This window comes from Sceloporus occidentalis, unplaced genomic scaffold (genome assembly GCF_023333645.1).
Source record: "Sceloporus occidentalis isolate IW3139 unplaced genomic scaffold, rSceOcc1.0.p SCAF_14, whole genome shotgun sequence".
Lineage (NCBI taxonomy): Eukaryota > Metazoa > Chordata > Lepidosauria > Squamata > Phrynosomatidae > Sceloporus > Sceloporus occidentalis.
In genome coordinates, this window is record NW_028316994.1 from 8,774,961 (window position 1) to 8,790,561 (window position 15,601).

The 15,601-nt window shown below is 41.8% G+C and overlaps 1 protein-coding gene across 2 annotated transcripts; it reads right to left on the reverse strand.

Moving 5' to 3' along the window:
• Positions 1-4,668: 4,668 nt before the first annotated feature.
• On the reverse strand, positions 4,669-15,554 carry LOC149303797 (zymogen granule membrane protein 16-like). Of its 2 annotated transcripts, XM_089479629.1 has the most exons (6): positions 15,471-15,554; positions 12,110-12,305; positions 8,904-9,035; positions 6,574-6,626; positions 6,125-6,263; positions 4,669-5,244 (listed from the first exon to the last, which is right to left on the reverse strand). In XM_089479629.1, coding segments are annotated over exons 3-6 (516 nt in total). In that variant the 5' UTR covers positions 8,906-9,035; positions 12,110-12,305; positions 15,471-15,554; the 3' UTR covers positions 4,669-4,922. The 2 variants fall into 2 exon arrangements, with proteins under 2 accessions (XP_089335755.1, XP_089335754.1); XM_089479628.1 differs by lacking the exons at positions 8,904-9,035; positions 15,471-15,554 and adding an exon at positions 9,514-9,554 and having other exon boundaries at positions 12,110-12,130.
• Positions 15,555-15,601: the final 47 nt, after the last annotated feature.

A 15,601-nucleotide genomic window follows, 5' to 3' on the forward strand; every position in this document is an offset into this window, starting at 1 on the left:
GCTTAGGACAAAGGAGGGAAGTGGGAAGAGAGGAAAGAAAGTGGGATATTTTCAAAGCAACTGAAAAAGTGGGACATCAGAGGATTAATCAGGACTCTCCTTGCCAAATTGGGACAGTTCACACTCCTGGTCATATTATTCATTATAATATTTTCTTTCTCCATCAAAAACATCCCCACACCTATACCCGCTTTTCTTCTTGGCAACAACTTTGTAAGATAGGTTATATATATTGCATGAGAAACTGACTGATGGTCACTCAGTGAGTTAGTGAGTGAGTGGAGACTACTTGAACCTGAATCTTCCCAATCCTTGCCCATTGCTCCAATAATTAGATTCTAATCACTACATCACAGTGGCTCTGGACTCCACAACAAACAAAACTTCAGCAATAAATGTCTCTGCATTTCTCTTCTTTTCTTTTTTCCTCCTTCCTTCCTTACATAATTTGGAGAGTTTTGCAGAACTTGGAAGCACCGATAGTGCAAATTTACTTGGCTGCTTTCCTGCTTGCCATGCACTTGTTAAATGCCCAGAAGGCAGGAAAAAAAGTTGGCACCCATGTCCTCTGTCCTCCCAACAGTCTTGTTCTCTCTCTTCAGCTCCTCCTTAATGTTCACTTCTTTTACACATCCAGTCTGTCCAATCTTTATAAGTATCTAGGGCTGTCTTAGGCCAGCATGGCGTAGTTGAGAAAGCAACGGCAAACTCCTCTGAACAAATCTTTCCAAGAAAACTCCATGATAGGGTTGCAATAAGGTGAAAATGACTTGAAGGCACTCAGCACACACACACACGGCTGGCTCTGCCATTACACAGAATGTGGCATCTGCTTTAGGCAATAAATACTGAGAGAAGCCAGGGTGGCCCTCCTACTGAGCCCCTGGGCCATTCCTCTCTCTTGTAAGACCAAGCTATATATTTATATCACATAATTGCTCCTGCACCCCTAAACTAGCCTGAAGTCTCTCATTGCCATTGGTGGATGTAAAGTTCTGCTTCCAGTTTAGTTGCCTACATAGAATGGAAGGTTTGAGTGTGTGGTGTGGTGTTAGGACCGATTTTTTTAAAAGTACTGTTTATTAGGGAAATTGTGGTAAAATATGGTTATGCGTGTGATGTATGTATATATAATATGGTAAGTGATTTGTTGGGAGTGGAGAGAGAGTAGAATGTTTGCTATTTGAATGAGATTTTAGACTCTACAGACCCAGATCCTGGATGGCATTATAGACGACTGCACCCCCTCAGGACAAGACCTGACTTTAGTTTGATCCTAACATACCTTTCCTCCCTTGTTCTTGAAAGTGCTGATTCCTCCACAAGCTAAGAAATAGACCAATGCCATGTCCTACCTGGAAGAGGCCTCCTTGGAGGAAGAAATGAAGTGGAGAGCCAAGATGACAGCCCTCAGTTGGAGATGGAGGAAGTTGACAGTTGTGCCATGCTGCAGGTGGTCCATCCCAAACAGCAGTTGCAGATCAGGAGGCACAGGCATTTCACCTTCTTAGCTATGTAGATTGAAGTGCTGGGAGCGAAAGGTCAGGCAACACTTGGCTCCCCTTTCAATAGAGGATGATGAGCTAATGAGGCCAACTAATTAACTACTGGCTATAAATTAGCTAAACCCATGGCATTCTGCTGCTGCAAAACAATAGCTCCCAAATCTCTGTGTGACACTTTCCGATATCTCTGGCTTCCTGATGCTCTGAATTTTGGTACATACTTTTGTACTAATCTTTCCAGAAGGTTCCCTCTCAGCTTTTGACTCTCCTTGGAATTGTTTTTTTCTCTTTGAATTTTTGACTTCCTGCTTGTAAACCCATGTTCATCCTTGGGGCCTGGACTGGATTTCCCCTCCCAGTTCTTGTGGACTATAAGTGTGCCTACCTGAACACTCAGTGGCTTTAAATGGGGCACCCATTCTAAAATGAAAAAGTTTTCCACGCATTATAGAAAACCACATTCCTATATTTACAGCATAAACTGACTTTGCACAGCCTTGCTGCTACTGCTAGAGAAGCTGGATTGTAAATATTATAGTTGGAGGCCTGCCTGATTTGTGAGCAAATGCCCATTAACTAGGTTATATCCCTCTCTTACAAAACCCACTTGTGAGAGCCCACTAAACTCTCCTTGTCATTTGTCCAGAAATCTAGCCCACTAAACACAGTGGGCCCTTGGTGCTCACTGGGATTTGGTACCAAGATTGGATATCAAAATCCACGGATGCTCAAGTCCCATTGAATACAATGGCTTAGTAAAATGGTGCCCCTTATATAAAATGGCTAAATCAAGGTTTGCTTTTTGGAATACATATATTCCAAAATATACATTTTAAAAAATTTTCATTCCGTGGCTGCTTGAATCCATGGATAAAAAATTGGTGGACATAGAGGACTGACTCTACACACCCCAGATAAAAATTAGTAGTTGTGTAGTGTCCGTCATCATCTCCTAATGCCAAGGCAATATATTCAAAGCTTTTGCCCCCAAAATCAGTGTGTTATGCAGCTTTCCCCCAAATTCTTCATTATGCCTGCTGATTGTAGATGCAGATGAACTGACACATCTAACACAAGATCTCTTATAAGGACACATTTCTTCCAATATTTTAGCTATTAGCTTGTTAAAAAATGAACCATCAGTTCATGGCCTCCCACTGTCAGCAACGCATTTAGTAATATTGTAGCTAGCTCTCATAGCAAATGCTCCTTGACACTCTTTCTAAAATCTTTTTACTGCAGAAATAAAGTATTTAGAAGAGATTTAAATCTTGTTCATTGGCAGCTCTCCTTGATATATTGAGTAGTCCTTGTGACAAGATTCAAAATGCCTCTTCACACTGAATTCTGTTAATACTGGGACAGTTTCAAGGCATAATAGTCAAACTACTTTGTCCTTGTTTAAAAGAAAGAAATAGTCAATAGTCCTTTATTGCTAAAGACATGGCACTCATCTGCATTTTTTCATTACTTTGGAACATCACTTTTGCAGACATCTTCCTACAGAACATTTAGCACTGGGCCACAGATACATGACTGCAATATAGTCCAATAAATAAAAATAAAAGAAAATTATTATTTTAGAGGTCAAAAAGAATCAGTTACTGGGATCCAAATGATATGTGATGTAAAAAGTGTTATTTCATTGGTCATTTTACTCTTCTTAATCTTTGCATGTGGCCTGGTACTGTATTGCTCTTGGAAGGCTTATGGGCTGTGTAGCAGAACCCATCTCCAGGCTGACCCCACAGTTCCAAACTCTTGCGCTCCTGTCATTCACCTTGCCCTTTGCCCCTTAAGATCCCTCCCTGGATCAGGTATTTGGGCCTCAAGCTGACTCCTATATGGACTAGCAGATGTGTTTGTTCAATGGTTTCATGATGGTAAACATGACCAAACTATGAAAACCTAACTGGAGAAGCCAGACAGAGTTGTAAAGAAGAATAGAATTTTATTTATATTCATAATTAGATCACAGATGAACCCCTGAACTATTTAATTATTTACAGCTCCCCAAAGCCCTATTCAGCCCTCCTCCCTCTAGCTGAATGTCCTATCTCTATTAGAGCTTTTCCCTATGTGCTTTCTGTCACAGACAAGCCTGTTTTGTTTCTTTTTGACTGATTAGAAGTAGATTCCTGGGGTATTAGCCCCTTATCTGGGAAAGATGGAGAATAGATTAATTCAGGCCCCATCTTCATTTGGCAGAATACTCTGGGGTGTTCTGGAGTGTTCTGACCCTGAATCCCCACCACCATCTGCTTGATTTTGCTTCAGGCTTTTGGTTCTCGCCTCTTGCAGTGAGTTGTAGTACTATAGTGCATCAGTGAAATAGCACAGTAGCCCAATACTCTACAAAAAGAAATTTAGAGAAAATTTGCCCTTCAAAACATAGGATCATGTCAGGACACTAGTTGTTGTTGTTGTTGTTGTTGTTGTTGTTGTGTCTTAAATGGTTTCTGACTTATGGTGACCCTAAGGTGAACTTATCATGGTTTTTTTTTTTTGGCAAGAGTTGTTCAGAGGAGGTTTGCTATTGCTTTCTGCTGCAGCTGAGAGCATGTGACTTGCCCAAGGTCAGCCAGTGGGTTTCACAGCCGAGCTGAGAATTGAACTTTGGTCTCCAGAGTCATAGTCCAACACTTAAACTACTCCACCAAACTGACTGTCCAGGAAACTATGCTTTGTGTTAAAAAACAACAGACCCAAAACCTTTGGAAATGCCCAGTGCAAATCCAAGAAATTGGTACAAACAACCCCCAAAGAATGAGACAAACAGATGTGGAGGTCACAACACTCACAAAATCCAAGAGGTTATATTTCAAGAACTTGTGCCTCTTTACATGAATCTGGAAGAGTCCAAGTTAAATAACTATGATAGGCAGAAATGCCTTTTATTGGGAGCTTTTATCTTTTTAAAAAACTTTTTTCATCTTTTGTATAATTTTATATTGTATGATATGATAAAAAATATTGTTCTATTTTTAGTGACTCTTTCTGGAAGCTGGAGAGAGAAAGTCCTCATGACACTTAAAGTCCCATTCTGGAGTAGCCATTCTGGACCTCCATTTCCATTGTAACGATAATGTAAATATGTAGGGTGACAATTAATAAAGAGACACAATGATTGTTTGTTTCAAAATTTACTTTTTATTTGCTTGACACAGATTGTAGCAGCAGTTGTGCTGGTCATTTGAGAGGAGACAAAGCTCTGAAGAAATGGGTCAGGGCTGAGGCAAGATTTGGGTTGGCTTAACTGAGCAATGAAAGTGGGGTTTGAGGAGAATGGACTATATGACTGGTAGCATATGTGGGTATGATGGCCACGTGGGGTGAAGCCAAAGACACCCCATTTTCCCCATGAGGTGCCTCTTCCCCTTCCCACTGATCAGCTTGTCTCTCACTGTTTTATGCCCCTCACTTTCCACAGCTGGGGCAGTCACTGGGGTAGCTGTCCCAGTGCAAGCCGATGGCATCAATGAGAGAACCAGAGCTGCCACTGAAGTAACGCAGGACGGTACCCGGGTATAGTGGAGCTGCATTAAAGCTGGTGCCTGTGTCCTTCCCAAAGGGGAAGTAGCGCCCTTTGTCAGTGATGAACACGATTTTACGGAGGTAGTGCTTATATTTTCCAGAGACCTGAGTGATGGACTCGCCTGGGTGCAGAAAGATCTCCTCCAGGTCTCCAGATGAGCCGCCTACGTAGTCGCTCCACTGTTTGCCATAACGGACCTGGAGACTGGAATGAGCAGAAGGTGCGTGAGTCAGGTTAGGAGGCATATCTCTCTTGGGCAAGCCTTTATCTAACCTAAAGAACTACAGTGCAATGCAGAATTAGGTACACATCTCAGTCCACTGAAATAAATTTCAGTCCCACAGTAGATAATCAGTATAAAGAGTAAAGATCATTACTCTTTATTGTTCTTTAACTGTAATCTGACTTAAACTCAGCGTCAGGCTCTTGAGCCCAAATCTTCAGTACAATGGCAACTGATGGTTTCCAAGTCAGTGGAGTAGTGACTCCATTCTAGGTTTTAATCCTGTCTTTAAATGAGCTTTTCAAGGTGCTGAGCTCTACGTTCAGCACCTTGGACAGTTCTTTTGAAGCTAGACAAAACCTATGATGGATTCATTTCCCCACTGACATGGGATGGGTGCTCTGTCTTGGTTTCGTTGTAGGGCTTTTTACTTCTCTGGACTTGCTGATGAGATCAAACTGACACAAAGTAGCATAGTCAGACACAGGGCAGAAACCACTGACAAACAATATTGCCACAATCAAGCTTTAAATCACAGGTCTGTGTCTTCCTCTTGCACGGTTTATGTGAATAGTCCAAAGGCTGTACGTAAGTGGGGCATTTGCAATTGAAACTGACATTTTTCTGGCAAACGTAGATTTTCATTTTCCTACAGAAACTTGATACCAGAAAGAATTCTGACAACTTATAGGTGAATAGTCTTTGGGGTTCATGTGCTAGTAGTGTGTAGTGCCAGGGCAAAAATTTAAAAGATCCACTCCCCTTTTCTTTTATTCTTGCTACTCCCATTACTTTATTTCTCATTCACTTTATCTCTTATTTATACAGTCCCCATCCTCCAGGCTTTCATACTTTTCTTACCCCACAATGTAATAGCGGCTAACTCGAAGCCTAATGGCTGTTATTGGTCCATCCAGCTGGTTCCCAGAGTGTGAGAAGCGTTTTCCACCGCCACCACCATATTCGCCGGAATAGGATGAAGAGCGTGCCTGAATGACTCCTGAAATAAATTCCAGAGCAAGGAAGGGCTTAATGAGAAGCAGAGCTAGCTAGTGGTTTCCATGTCAGTGGGGTGGTGGTGAATCTGCTCCAGGTTTTAATCCAAAGTTTAGAGAGCTAGCCAAGATGCTAGATCTGTTTTTAGGGACTGGCTTCTGCACCTTGAAAACCTACTTTAAAATTAGGCCAGAACCTGCACTCACTGCCCCACAGATGTTGAAGCCACCCTATGCCACGTGGAGAAGATACAGTAACTTAATTCAGCAACCCACACCCTATAGGAAAAGAGACCTCCTGCACCAAGTATTTACCTGCACTGGTGATGCCACAACAAATTAAGGCGAGAAGAGTGAGACAAAGCATCCTAAAAAGAGAAATTTGCATTAATAATGTGTTAAATTTGTTAATGTTAATCTATTAATACTTTTACTGTTATACATTATTACATGATGGTTACATTTTATTATTACATTAGAATATGACCTCCTTTATCAGGAAGTCAGGGAAGTTCTTCTCTGCGTCCTATCAGTTGAGGAGAAACACAGTAGAAGCACATGGGACAGGGCCTTGTGGCATCCATCTTATGGAAGTCTCTCCCTTTAGAGGTCCAATTGGTGCCAAACACAGCTGTCATACTGGTGCCATGTAAAAGCATGGTGTTTTCTACAGTTTAAGGGAATGATTGATTTCATTCAGATTTGTGAACATGAGTACAGTTGTCCCTCCACATTTGTGGCTTTAACTTTTGCAGGTTTGATTATTCATGGATTTGATTAATATGTTCCCTCTAGGAATCTCTAGATCCTCCAGCTTGACTCTGTGGTCAACCTCTGGTGGAAGCTGTCATTCATAAAGAAAACACTTTTTTAGGTATTTGCAGGTCCTCCAGCATGATTCTATGGTCAACTTCTGACAGAAGTTGACCAAAGAGATGCCCTGGAAGACATAGAGATTCCTAGAGACGTATTCTCTCAGGTAAAAAAAAAGTTTGTTTTTTATTTCCATTTTTTCCATTTTCATGGAGATCCTGTGCCTCTAACGGCAGCGAATGTGGAGGGCCCGCTGTAGTTTTAAATGGTATTAACTGCCTTGACATGGTCCTTGTTTACACATCCAATGGTTTAATAGACTACTTGCTTTATAAATTGAATAAATAAATAAATAACACAATAATATATCCTGGAAATAATAAATAAAGTATATGACTAGCTTCCAAGATCAAGAACCACTGCCTGCACCCCCCTAGTGACTCCCATGTTGTGGATTGGTGGTATTCAGGTCCATGAATTAGGTAATCAGCCTGTTCTGGATGGGGTTGCACTCTTCCTGAAGGAGCAGATAAATGGCTTGGGAATGCTCCTAAAACCATTTATGTTGCTGGAGGAACAGGTGGACTCTGTGGCTCTGAATGCTTGGTGCCAGTTTCAACTGGTACACCAGCTATGGCCTTTCCTGGACAGAGATAACCTAGCCACAGCAGCCCATGTACTGGTAATCTCCCAACTAGTCTGCTGTAATCCTTATTATATGGGGCTGCTCTTGAAGAAGACTTGGAAGCAGCAGCTAGTGCACAATGCAGCAACCCAACTGCTGACTGGAATATCATATAGACAAAGTGTAATGTCACTCTTAACACTGGCTGCCAATATGTTTCCAATCTAAATTCAAGGTGCTTGTGATGACATTTAAAATCCTAAACAGCCCAGGTCTTGAGAGAGCACCTTTCCCCATATTTGCCTGCCCATGGATTGAGATCTGCTGGGAGTGGAGGTGCTCTTCCATGTCCTACCAGTGAGATCAGTACACTGGGTTGGGACATGAGAGAAGGCCTTCTCAGCCATGGCACTCCAAATGTGGCATATCCTCCCCCGGGGACCCAAATGGCACCAATACTCATTTCATTTCAGTGCTTGGTTAAAACCTGGGTGTTCATCAAAGCCTTTGGATCTCAATGATTCAACCCAAAACCTATTATATGTCATTTGAAAAACTTTTACGTTTAAAAATCTGTTTTAACTCCTGATATTTTTAGTGTTCCAATTTATCTAAATTATCTTACTGTTTTTAGCCTATTTGGATTATACAGTGGGCCTTTGATATCCATTGGGGGTTGGTTCCAGAACCTCTCATGGATACTAAAATCCATAGATATGCACGTCGCATTGTTACCCATGCTGCTCCATATAAATTTTGGTATAAATGATATCCCACAATGACCCCTAGATGATTTATACTTATAAATATTTAAATAAATTAATTCATTCATTCCCATTTATATAACAGGTGTACTTTAGTAGGGATACACAATAGCATTCAGGCTTATAACACCCAGAATCCATCAACCATGCTCAAAAAAAGTAGCTTTCCAAGTTCTGCAGAGAGCCGTGTTGAAGACTCATGGAACACTTTAAATTTTGCTAAAAGAGATATCTCAAATGTCTACAAAAGTTGGATGTAGAACACTACCACATAGCATCTCTAGAGCATAGGGCTGAGAGGAAACCATCCCAAAGCCCTACCAGTCCCCATAAAAGAGAGACACCACTTTGGATGTCAACAGCTCTCCCTGTTATGCCCAAAGGGAAAAGAGATTTCCTCCTTCTTTCTTTGATGTATGAATATGGAAAGTATCTCCACTTACATTACAGCTTGAGCAGTCCTGGGTCAGGGATGTGATCCGTGTCTGGATTCCACATAATCAGCTGAAGAAAAATCTCATCTTTTATATTGTCCGTGAGGTCTGAGGTGGCATCCCCTTATCTTGGGAACCAGCCTGCTGGGCAAACACCATTCATCTCTTATAAAACTTGTCAATTGGCACTTTCCTGGGAGTTCTCCAAACAAATTGCCTCTCCCTGTACTGGGCCATGGCAGCCACCTGCTGTAATGAGGCCAATTCCAACTCTCTGTTTGAATAGCTGATCAATACAGATCTGGTTTAAACACAAAGAACTGAGGAAGGAGAGTGTGTGTCATGTAGTGGTTAAAGTACTGGGTTGAGACTTGGAAAATCCAGGCTCAAGTCCTCACTGAGCCATGAAAACTGATTAGGTGCATTTAGGATAGTCACTCTCTCTCAGCCTAAACTACTTTGCAGAATTGTTGTGATGTGAGATTAAACAAAAAGAGAGCCATGTACGCTACTTTGAGGTCACTGGGGAAAAAACTTTCTAAATATTATTGTTAAATGAATAAGAAAGGAGAGTAATGACTTGGACATTGTTGGAAGTTGCTGATCAGGAGTTACGTACCTTGACTGCAGACTAAGCAGGCATGTAAGGGTGTATCCGTACTGCAGAATTAAAGCATATTGACATCACTTTAACTGCCACAATGCTATTCTACAAAATCCTAGAATTTGTTGTTTGGAGAGGTATTCAGCCTAGTCTGTCAGAGAGCTCTGGTGCTTCAACAAAAATCCCAGGATTCTGTAGGACAGAGTCCTGCCAATAAAGGCCAATGCGATTCTAGGCTGCATCAATAGAAGTATAGTGTCTAGATCAAGGGAAGTAATAGTGCACTCTATTATGCTCTGGTCAGGCCCCACCTGGAATATTGTGTCCAGTTCTGGACACCACAATTCAAAAAGGACAATGAGAAACTGGAGCGTGTCCAAAGGAGGGCAACTAAAATGGTGAAGGGTCTGGAAGCCATGCCCTATGAGGAATGCCTTAGGGAGCTGGGTATGTTTAGCCTGGAGAAAAGAAGGTTAAGAGGTGATATGATAGCCCTGTTTAAATATTTGAAGGGATGTCATATTGAGGAGGGAACAAGCTTGTTTTTTGGTGCTCTAGAGAACAGGATCTGGAACAATGGAAGCAAACCAAAGGAAAAGAGATTCCACCTCAACATTAGGAGGAACTTCCTGACAGTAAGGGCTGTTCAACAGTGGAACAAACTTCCTCGGAGTGTAATGGAGTCTCCCTCCTTGGAGGTCTTCAAACGGAGGCTGGATGGCCATCTGTCGGGGATGCTTTGATTTGGATTTCCTGCATGGCAGGGGGTTAGACTGGATGGCCCTTGTGGTCTCTTCCAACTGTATTATTCTATGATTCTATGAAAGTGGTGTCAAAGTGCTTTAATTCTACACTGTAGATACACCCTAGCTCACGAAGACCCTTTAACACTACAAAGTTATAGCAATGTACTGTAATTCCGCTTTAAATGATGTGACTGCTTACTATGGAATTCTGGGATTTGCAGTTCATTGAGACACTGAAAATCTCTGGCTGAGAAGCTAAATACTTCTTCCTAAACTCCAAATCCCAACATTACACAGGATGGAGCCCTGGTAATTAAAGTTGTAGTTTTACAATTATGCAGTTGTCTCTGGTCACGTCATTTGCCGCCACTGCCACAGTGACATGTATTGCATCTCTGTTAAATCAAAGCAATTGTTTTTTATTGTGCATGAACACATATATATTACCAAATACACACTGCACACAAATTTATGTCATCTTAACCCCTTCTGGAGGCAATATATAAGTAGCCAACCTATATAGAATTACTGGAGTGAAAGCCAGCAGTGTTGATCCCTAATATTGTGAGTAACCATGTTTACTCAGAGGTAGGTCTCTCTACTGATCAGCATGGCATAGTGGTTTGAGTGTTGGGCTGCAACTCTGGAAACCAGGGTGTGATTCCTGCTTTGCCACGAAACCCACCGGGTGACCCTGGGCAAGCCACACTCTCTCACCCTCAGAGGACAGCAATGGCAAACCCCCTCTGAATAAATGCTGCCAAGAAAAACCTGTGATAGGTTCGCAATGAGATCACCATAAGTCGAAAAGTATTTGAAGATATACAACAACAACAACAACAACAACAACAACAACAACAACAACTGGCCTCTCTAGATTAAGCTTTGGAAAATTCAGAAGTCCATTTGTGGCCAGATCCTAACTGTTTCCTCAGAGGTAAACTTGGAACAATTATGAAAGAAAATCAAAGAACAAAGTGCTGACATATAGAGTTGACAATCAGGAAGTTTGTTGCTGTGTGCTGTCAAGTGTCATTTCGACTTATGGCAACCCTAAGGCGGGCCCTATCATGGGGTTTTCTTAGCAAGGTTCTTCACATGGGGTTTGCCATTGCATTTCTCTGAGGCTGAGAGAGTATGACTTGCCCAAGGTCACCCAGTGGGTTTCCATGGCTGAGCTGGGACTCGAACTCTGGCCTCCACAGTCCTAGTCCAACGCTATATCAAAACTGCAGCTCCAATCAGGAAGTAGCTACTAATAAGTTTCTGTTCTGCTGAAATACCAAATCAAAGTATTGATTTAAGTTCACTTAACCATTTGTTTCTCTGTAAAATTAACATACTGTCCACATTCATGATGCACCAATTTCTGTCTTTATGAAGGGCCCACACCCCTGAATATGAATATGATTTTGAGGCATCTTATTCAGTCTTTGTTAGTAATTGTTTTCTAATATTCAAATTGGGCACATCCCCCAAAATAAGTGACACATGCCAGCCCTATAAGGGGCAAGCTTTCTAACTTTCAAATGAGCAGCAGCCCTTAAATTAAGGGGCAACTTGAGAATCCAGGTTGCATTTGCATTGCAGAAATAATGCAGTTTGACATCACTTTAACTGCCATGTCTCTGTCCTGTGAAATCCTGGGATTTGTAGCTTGTTGTGGCACCAGAGCTCTCTGATAGAGAAGGTTAATTATCTCACAAAATTACAAATCCCAGAATTCCATAGCATTGGGCAGTTAAAGTGGTGTCAAACTGCATTATATCTGCAGAAGAGTATGGGCAGAACAATGTGTGTTACCTTGTGTGAAGGCCATCAAATAGATGAAACCTTTTTTTAATTATCAAAAATCCAAAGCTCACCATAAGGAGAAAATCAGCACAGGGAAGAATTTGGCCAGAACATTTTTTTCCCCTGACATGGTCATGATCATTTTCTTCTTGAAGTGACTATTTTTCTACATGAGACAGTGACTTCCTTCAAATCAAGAAAGCATTGGATTGCAGCCTCAGGGTCTTATTGTCCTGTTTTTGAAGAAACTCTCTTCTACCGTCACGACTGATGCACAAAAAAATGAAAAAAAGTATATATTAAGATAAATAACAGGGAACACTTCAGCCTCCTCTCCTCTTCCAAATGCAATATAACTAAAATTGCCACCATCTCCAGACATCATTGGGGATGTTGGGAGCTACAGTCGGCACATCTGGAGGGCTGGATGGGGAAGTGGAAGTTCACCTCTCTGTTCATATTTGCATCCATTTAAAAACCAGAGGATTTTTTAATTGTTGTTTAAAACTTATGGCGGCCCTAACTAAGGTATTCTGGGGTTTTCTTGGCAAGATTTCTTCAGAGGAGGTTTGCCCTTCCCCTGAGGCCGAGAGCGTGTGACTTGCCCAAGGTCACCCAAAGGGTTTCATGGCTAAGTGGGGAATTCAACTCTCCAATCCCATTTTTTGTTGTTACTGTGCTGTAGCTTCTAGTCATTTCCAGTTTATGGCAACCCTAGCAAAGGGCTTTCTGCACCCTGAGAGTGTGTGAATCGCCCAAAGGGTTTCATGGCCAAGTGGGGAATTGAACCCAGGTCTCCAGAGACATAGTCCTAGAGTATCCTACAGTAAAGGAAGATACACCTGGTCCCTCTCTATTTGCCTCTGAGCTTGGGACGAGTCTTGAAAAGAGACGTAAAGACCACAATGGAGAAAGGGCGTGGAGGTTCTGGGTGTGGAGGTTGTGTGCTAGCAATTGCGGGGTTAGGCTTCCATGCAGTAATAACCAGAGACATTAGGAACATCTCCAGCCCTGACACACAATTAAAACACACCTCACCCAAGAGGTCTGGTGCCATTCAGGTTCAGCCAAGCCATATGGCGCTCTACGAAAATATGGGTGGACTAAGCAGGGAAAGTCCAAAGGGTGTTTGGGAGATGTCCCTTACAGAAGGAAGGTACTGATAGCATTTCACTGTGCCCTCCTTTTACAACTCTTAATGCCTGGTTTTAGAGGCTATCAGGTTTTTGGGAGGGGCGCAGTGGTGTATTAACTAACAGTAAGGCCTACTCCACCCTTTATAGGCTAGAAAACATATCCTTGCTAGATATGTATTGCTGGGAGATGACGGCTAGATCCTTGCCATAAGTATGTATTGTTGTTAGTATGTATGTGCCTCCCAGTCAACACTGATTTATGATAACCGGATCATAGAATTTTCTCAATAAGATTTATTCATAGGGGTTTGCCATTGTCTTGCTAGGGTGCCCAAGTGGATCCATGCAGGGATTCAAATTCTTTTCCTGTGGTCCTAGTCCAATGCTCAAACCACTACACCACAAGCATACATGTACAAAAACCCTGGTTGAAAGAATCATAGAATGATAGAGTTGGAAGAAACCCCAAGGGCCATCCAGTCCAAACCTCTCCCCCCACCATGCAGGAATTCTCAATCAAAGTATCCCCAACAAATGGCCATCCAGCCTCTGTTTAAAGACCTCCAAAGAAAGAGACTCCACCATTCTCTGAGGGAGTGTGTGCCATTGTTGAACAGCTTTTACTGTCAGGATTCAGTTCCTCCTAATGTTGAGGTGGAATCTCTTTTCCTGTAGTTTGCATCCATTGTTCCGGATCCTAGTCTCTGGAGCAGCAGAAAACAAGCTGGCTGCCTTCTCAATGAGATCCCTCCAAATCCCTTCAAATACTTAAATAGGGCAATCATATCACCTCTTAACTGTCTCTTCTCCAAGCTAAACATCCCCAGCTCCCTAAATCTCTCCTCATAAGTCATGGTTTCTAGACCTTTCACCATTTTAGTCACCTTCCTTTGGACACGCTCCAGCTTCTCAACATCCTTTTTGAATTGTGCTCAGAACAGGACCCAGTATTTCAGGTGATGCCTGAACAAAGCACACTATTACTTCCCTTGAGCTATACTTCTATTGATGCAGCCTAAAATCACATTGGCCTTTTTAGCTGCTGCATCACACTGCTGACTCATGTTCAATTCGTGGTCTACTAGGACTTTTAGATCCCTTTCACGTATGTCCCATGTACACACTGTTTTTCATCATTGTTGTTGGATATGTAAAATATTGGGGTTTGGTGTCGGGCTGTGACTCTGGAGGCCTGGGTTCGATTCCTCACTTGGCCATGAAAACCTTTGGATGAGTTACACACTCTCAACCCCCAGAAAACCCTATGACGGGGTTGCCATAAGTTGGAAATGACTCAAAGTTACACAACACCAACAACATAAAGTGCCATCGAAGAGTTCAATTCCTCACTTGGCCATGAAAGGTGTTGGGTGACCTTAGGCAAGTCACACTCTCTCAGCCTCAGGGGGAAGGCAAGGACAAACCTCCTCAGAAGATATCTTGCCAAGAAGACTCCATGCCTTGTGGTCGCCATAAGTTTTAAACCACCTTTAAAAAAATTATTTACAAGTTTTATGGTCCATAATACTCTTTGCAACGAGATCATAACCGTTCCCTCGGAGGTAGACTTGAAACAATGACTAAAGAAAGCCAGCATATACTACTTGGAACAATTACTGAAGATAGATCTATAACTGTATCATTTTAAGTGTTTTAAAATTTTATCTTTTTTAAACTGTGTTTTTATTCTTTTAATAAGTCACCTGCTTTATACATTGGAACAATTTAATTCTGTTTTAATGCATCCCCTTTTCACATGTTTTGAACTGGATTGTTCTTTTAAGGTTATGATCCGCTCTGGGTCCCAGTTCTGGGGAAAAAGCGGGATATTAATAATAATAATAATAATACCAAATATTACCATTTTTAACAGCAGTTTTAAACAGTTTTAAACTACTTTTTAACTACCTATTTTAAATTTTGTCTATTTTAAATTAATTTTCATTTGTATTTAAAGTGTTGTATTGGTTAAGGTAAGGGATAAGGGGATATGTCATTTTTAGTTGTGTATATGCCTGTGTATTTGTTTATATATTTTCTTGTAACCCGCCTCGATCCTTTGGGAAATGCGGGATATAAATAAAATCTATTATTATTATTATTATTATTATTATTATTTGAAGGCACACAACAACAACCACAGCATCCTAATGCCCTCCTGTTACTAGCCTCCAAACTCTGGGATTTGTAGTTTTGTGAGACATTTAAAGCCTCCAAGAGCTCTGGTTCCCCTAAAAAACTGCAGATTGCCAGAATGCCATAGCCTTGAGCCATGGGCGGTTAAAGCGCTGCCGACCCGCATTATTTCTGCGGTCTGGATGCAGCCTCCCTTTATTCCCTCCTTCCATGGCTGCCTCTCTCCCCTCGGCCGGTAGATGGAGTCCTCCTCCGGCTCTCGTCCTCGGCCTCTTCCTTCCCTTCCTTCCC

Excerpts from the sequence above, each read along its gene's own strand:
- LOC149303797 (XM_089479628.1), bottom strand. Across the intron at positions 6,627-9,513 it reads CTGCTTAGTCTGCAGTCAAG|GATGCTTTGTCTCACTCTTC; the intron begins GTACGTAACTCC and ends TTCTCTTTTTAG. Across the intron at positions 6,264-6,573 it reads TTGTGGCATCACCAGTGCAG|GAGTCATTCAGGCACGCTCT; the intron begins GTAAATACTTGG and ends AATTTATTTCAG.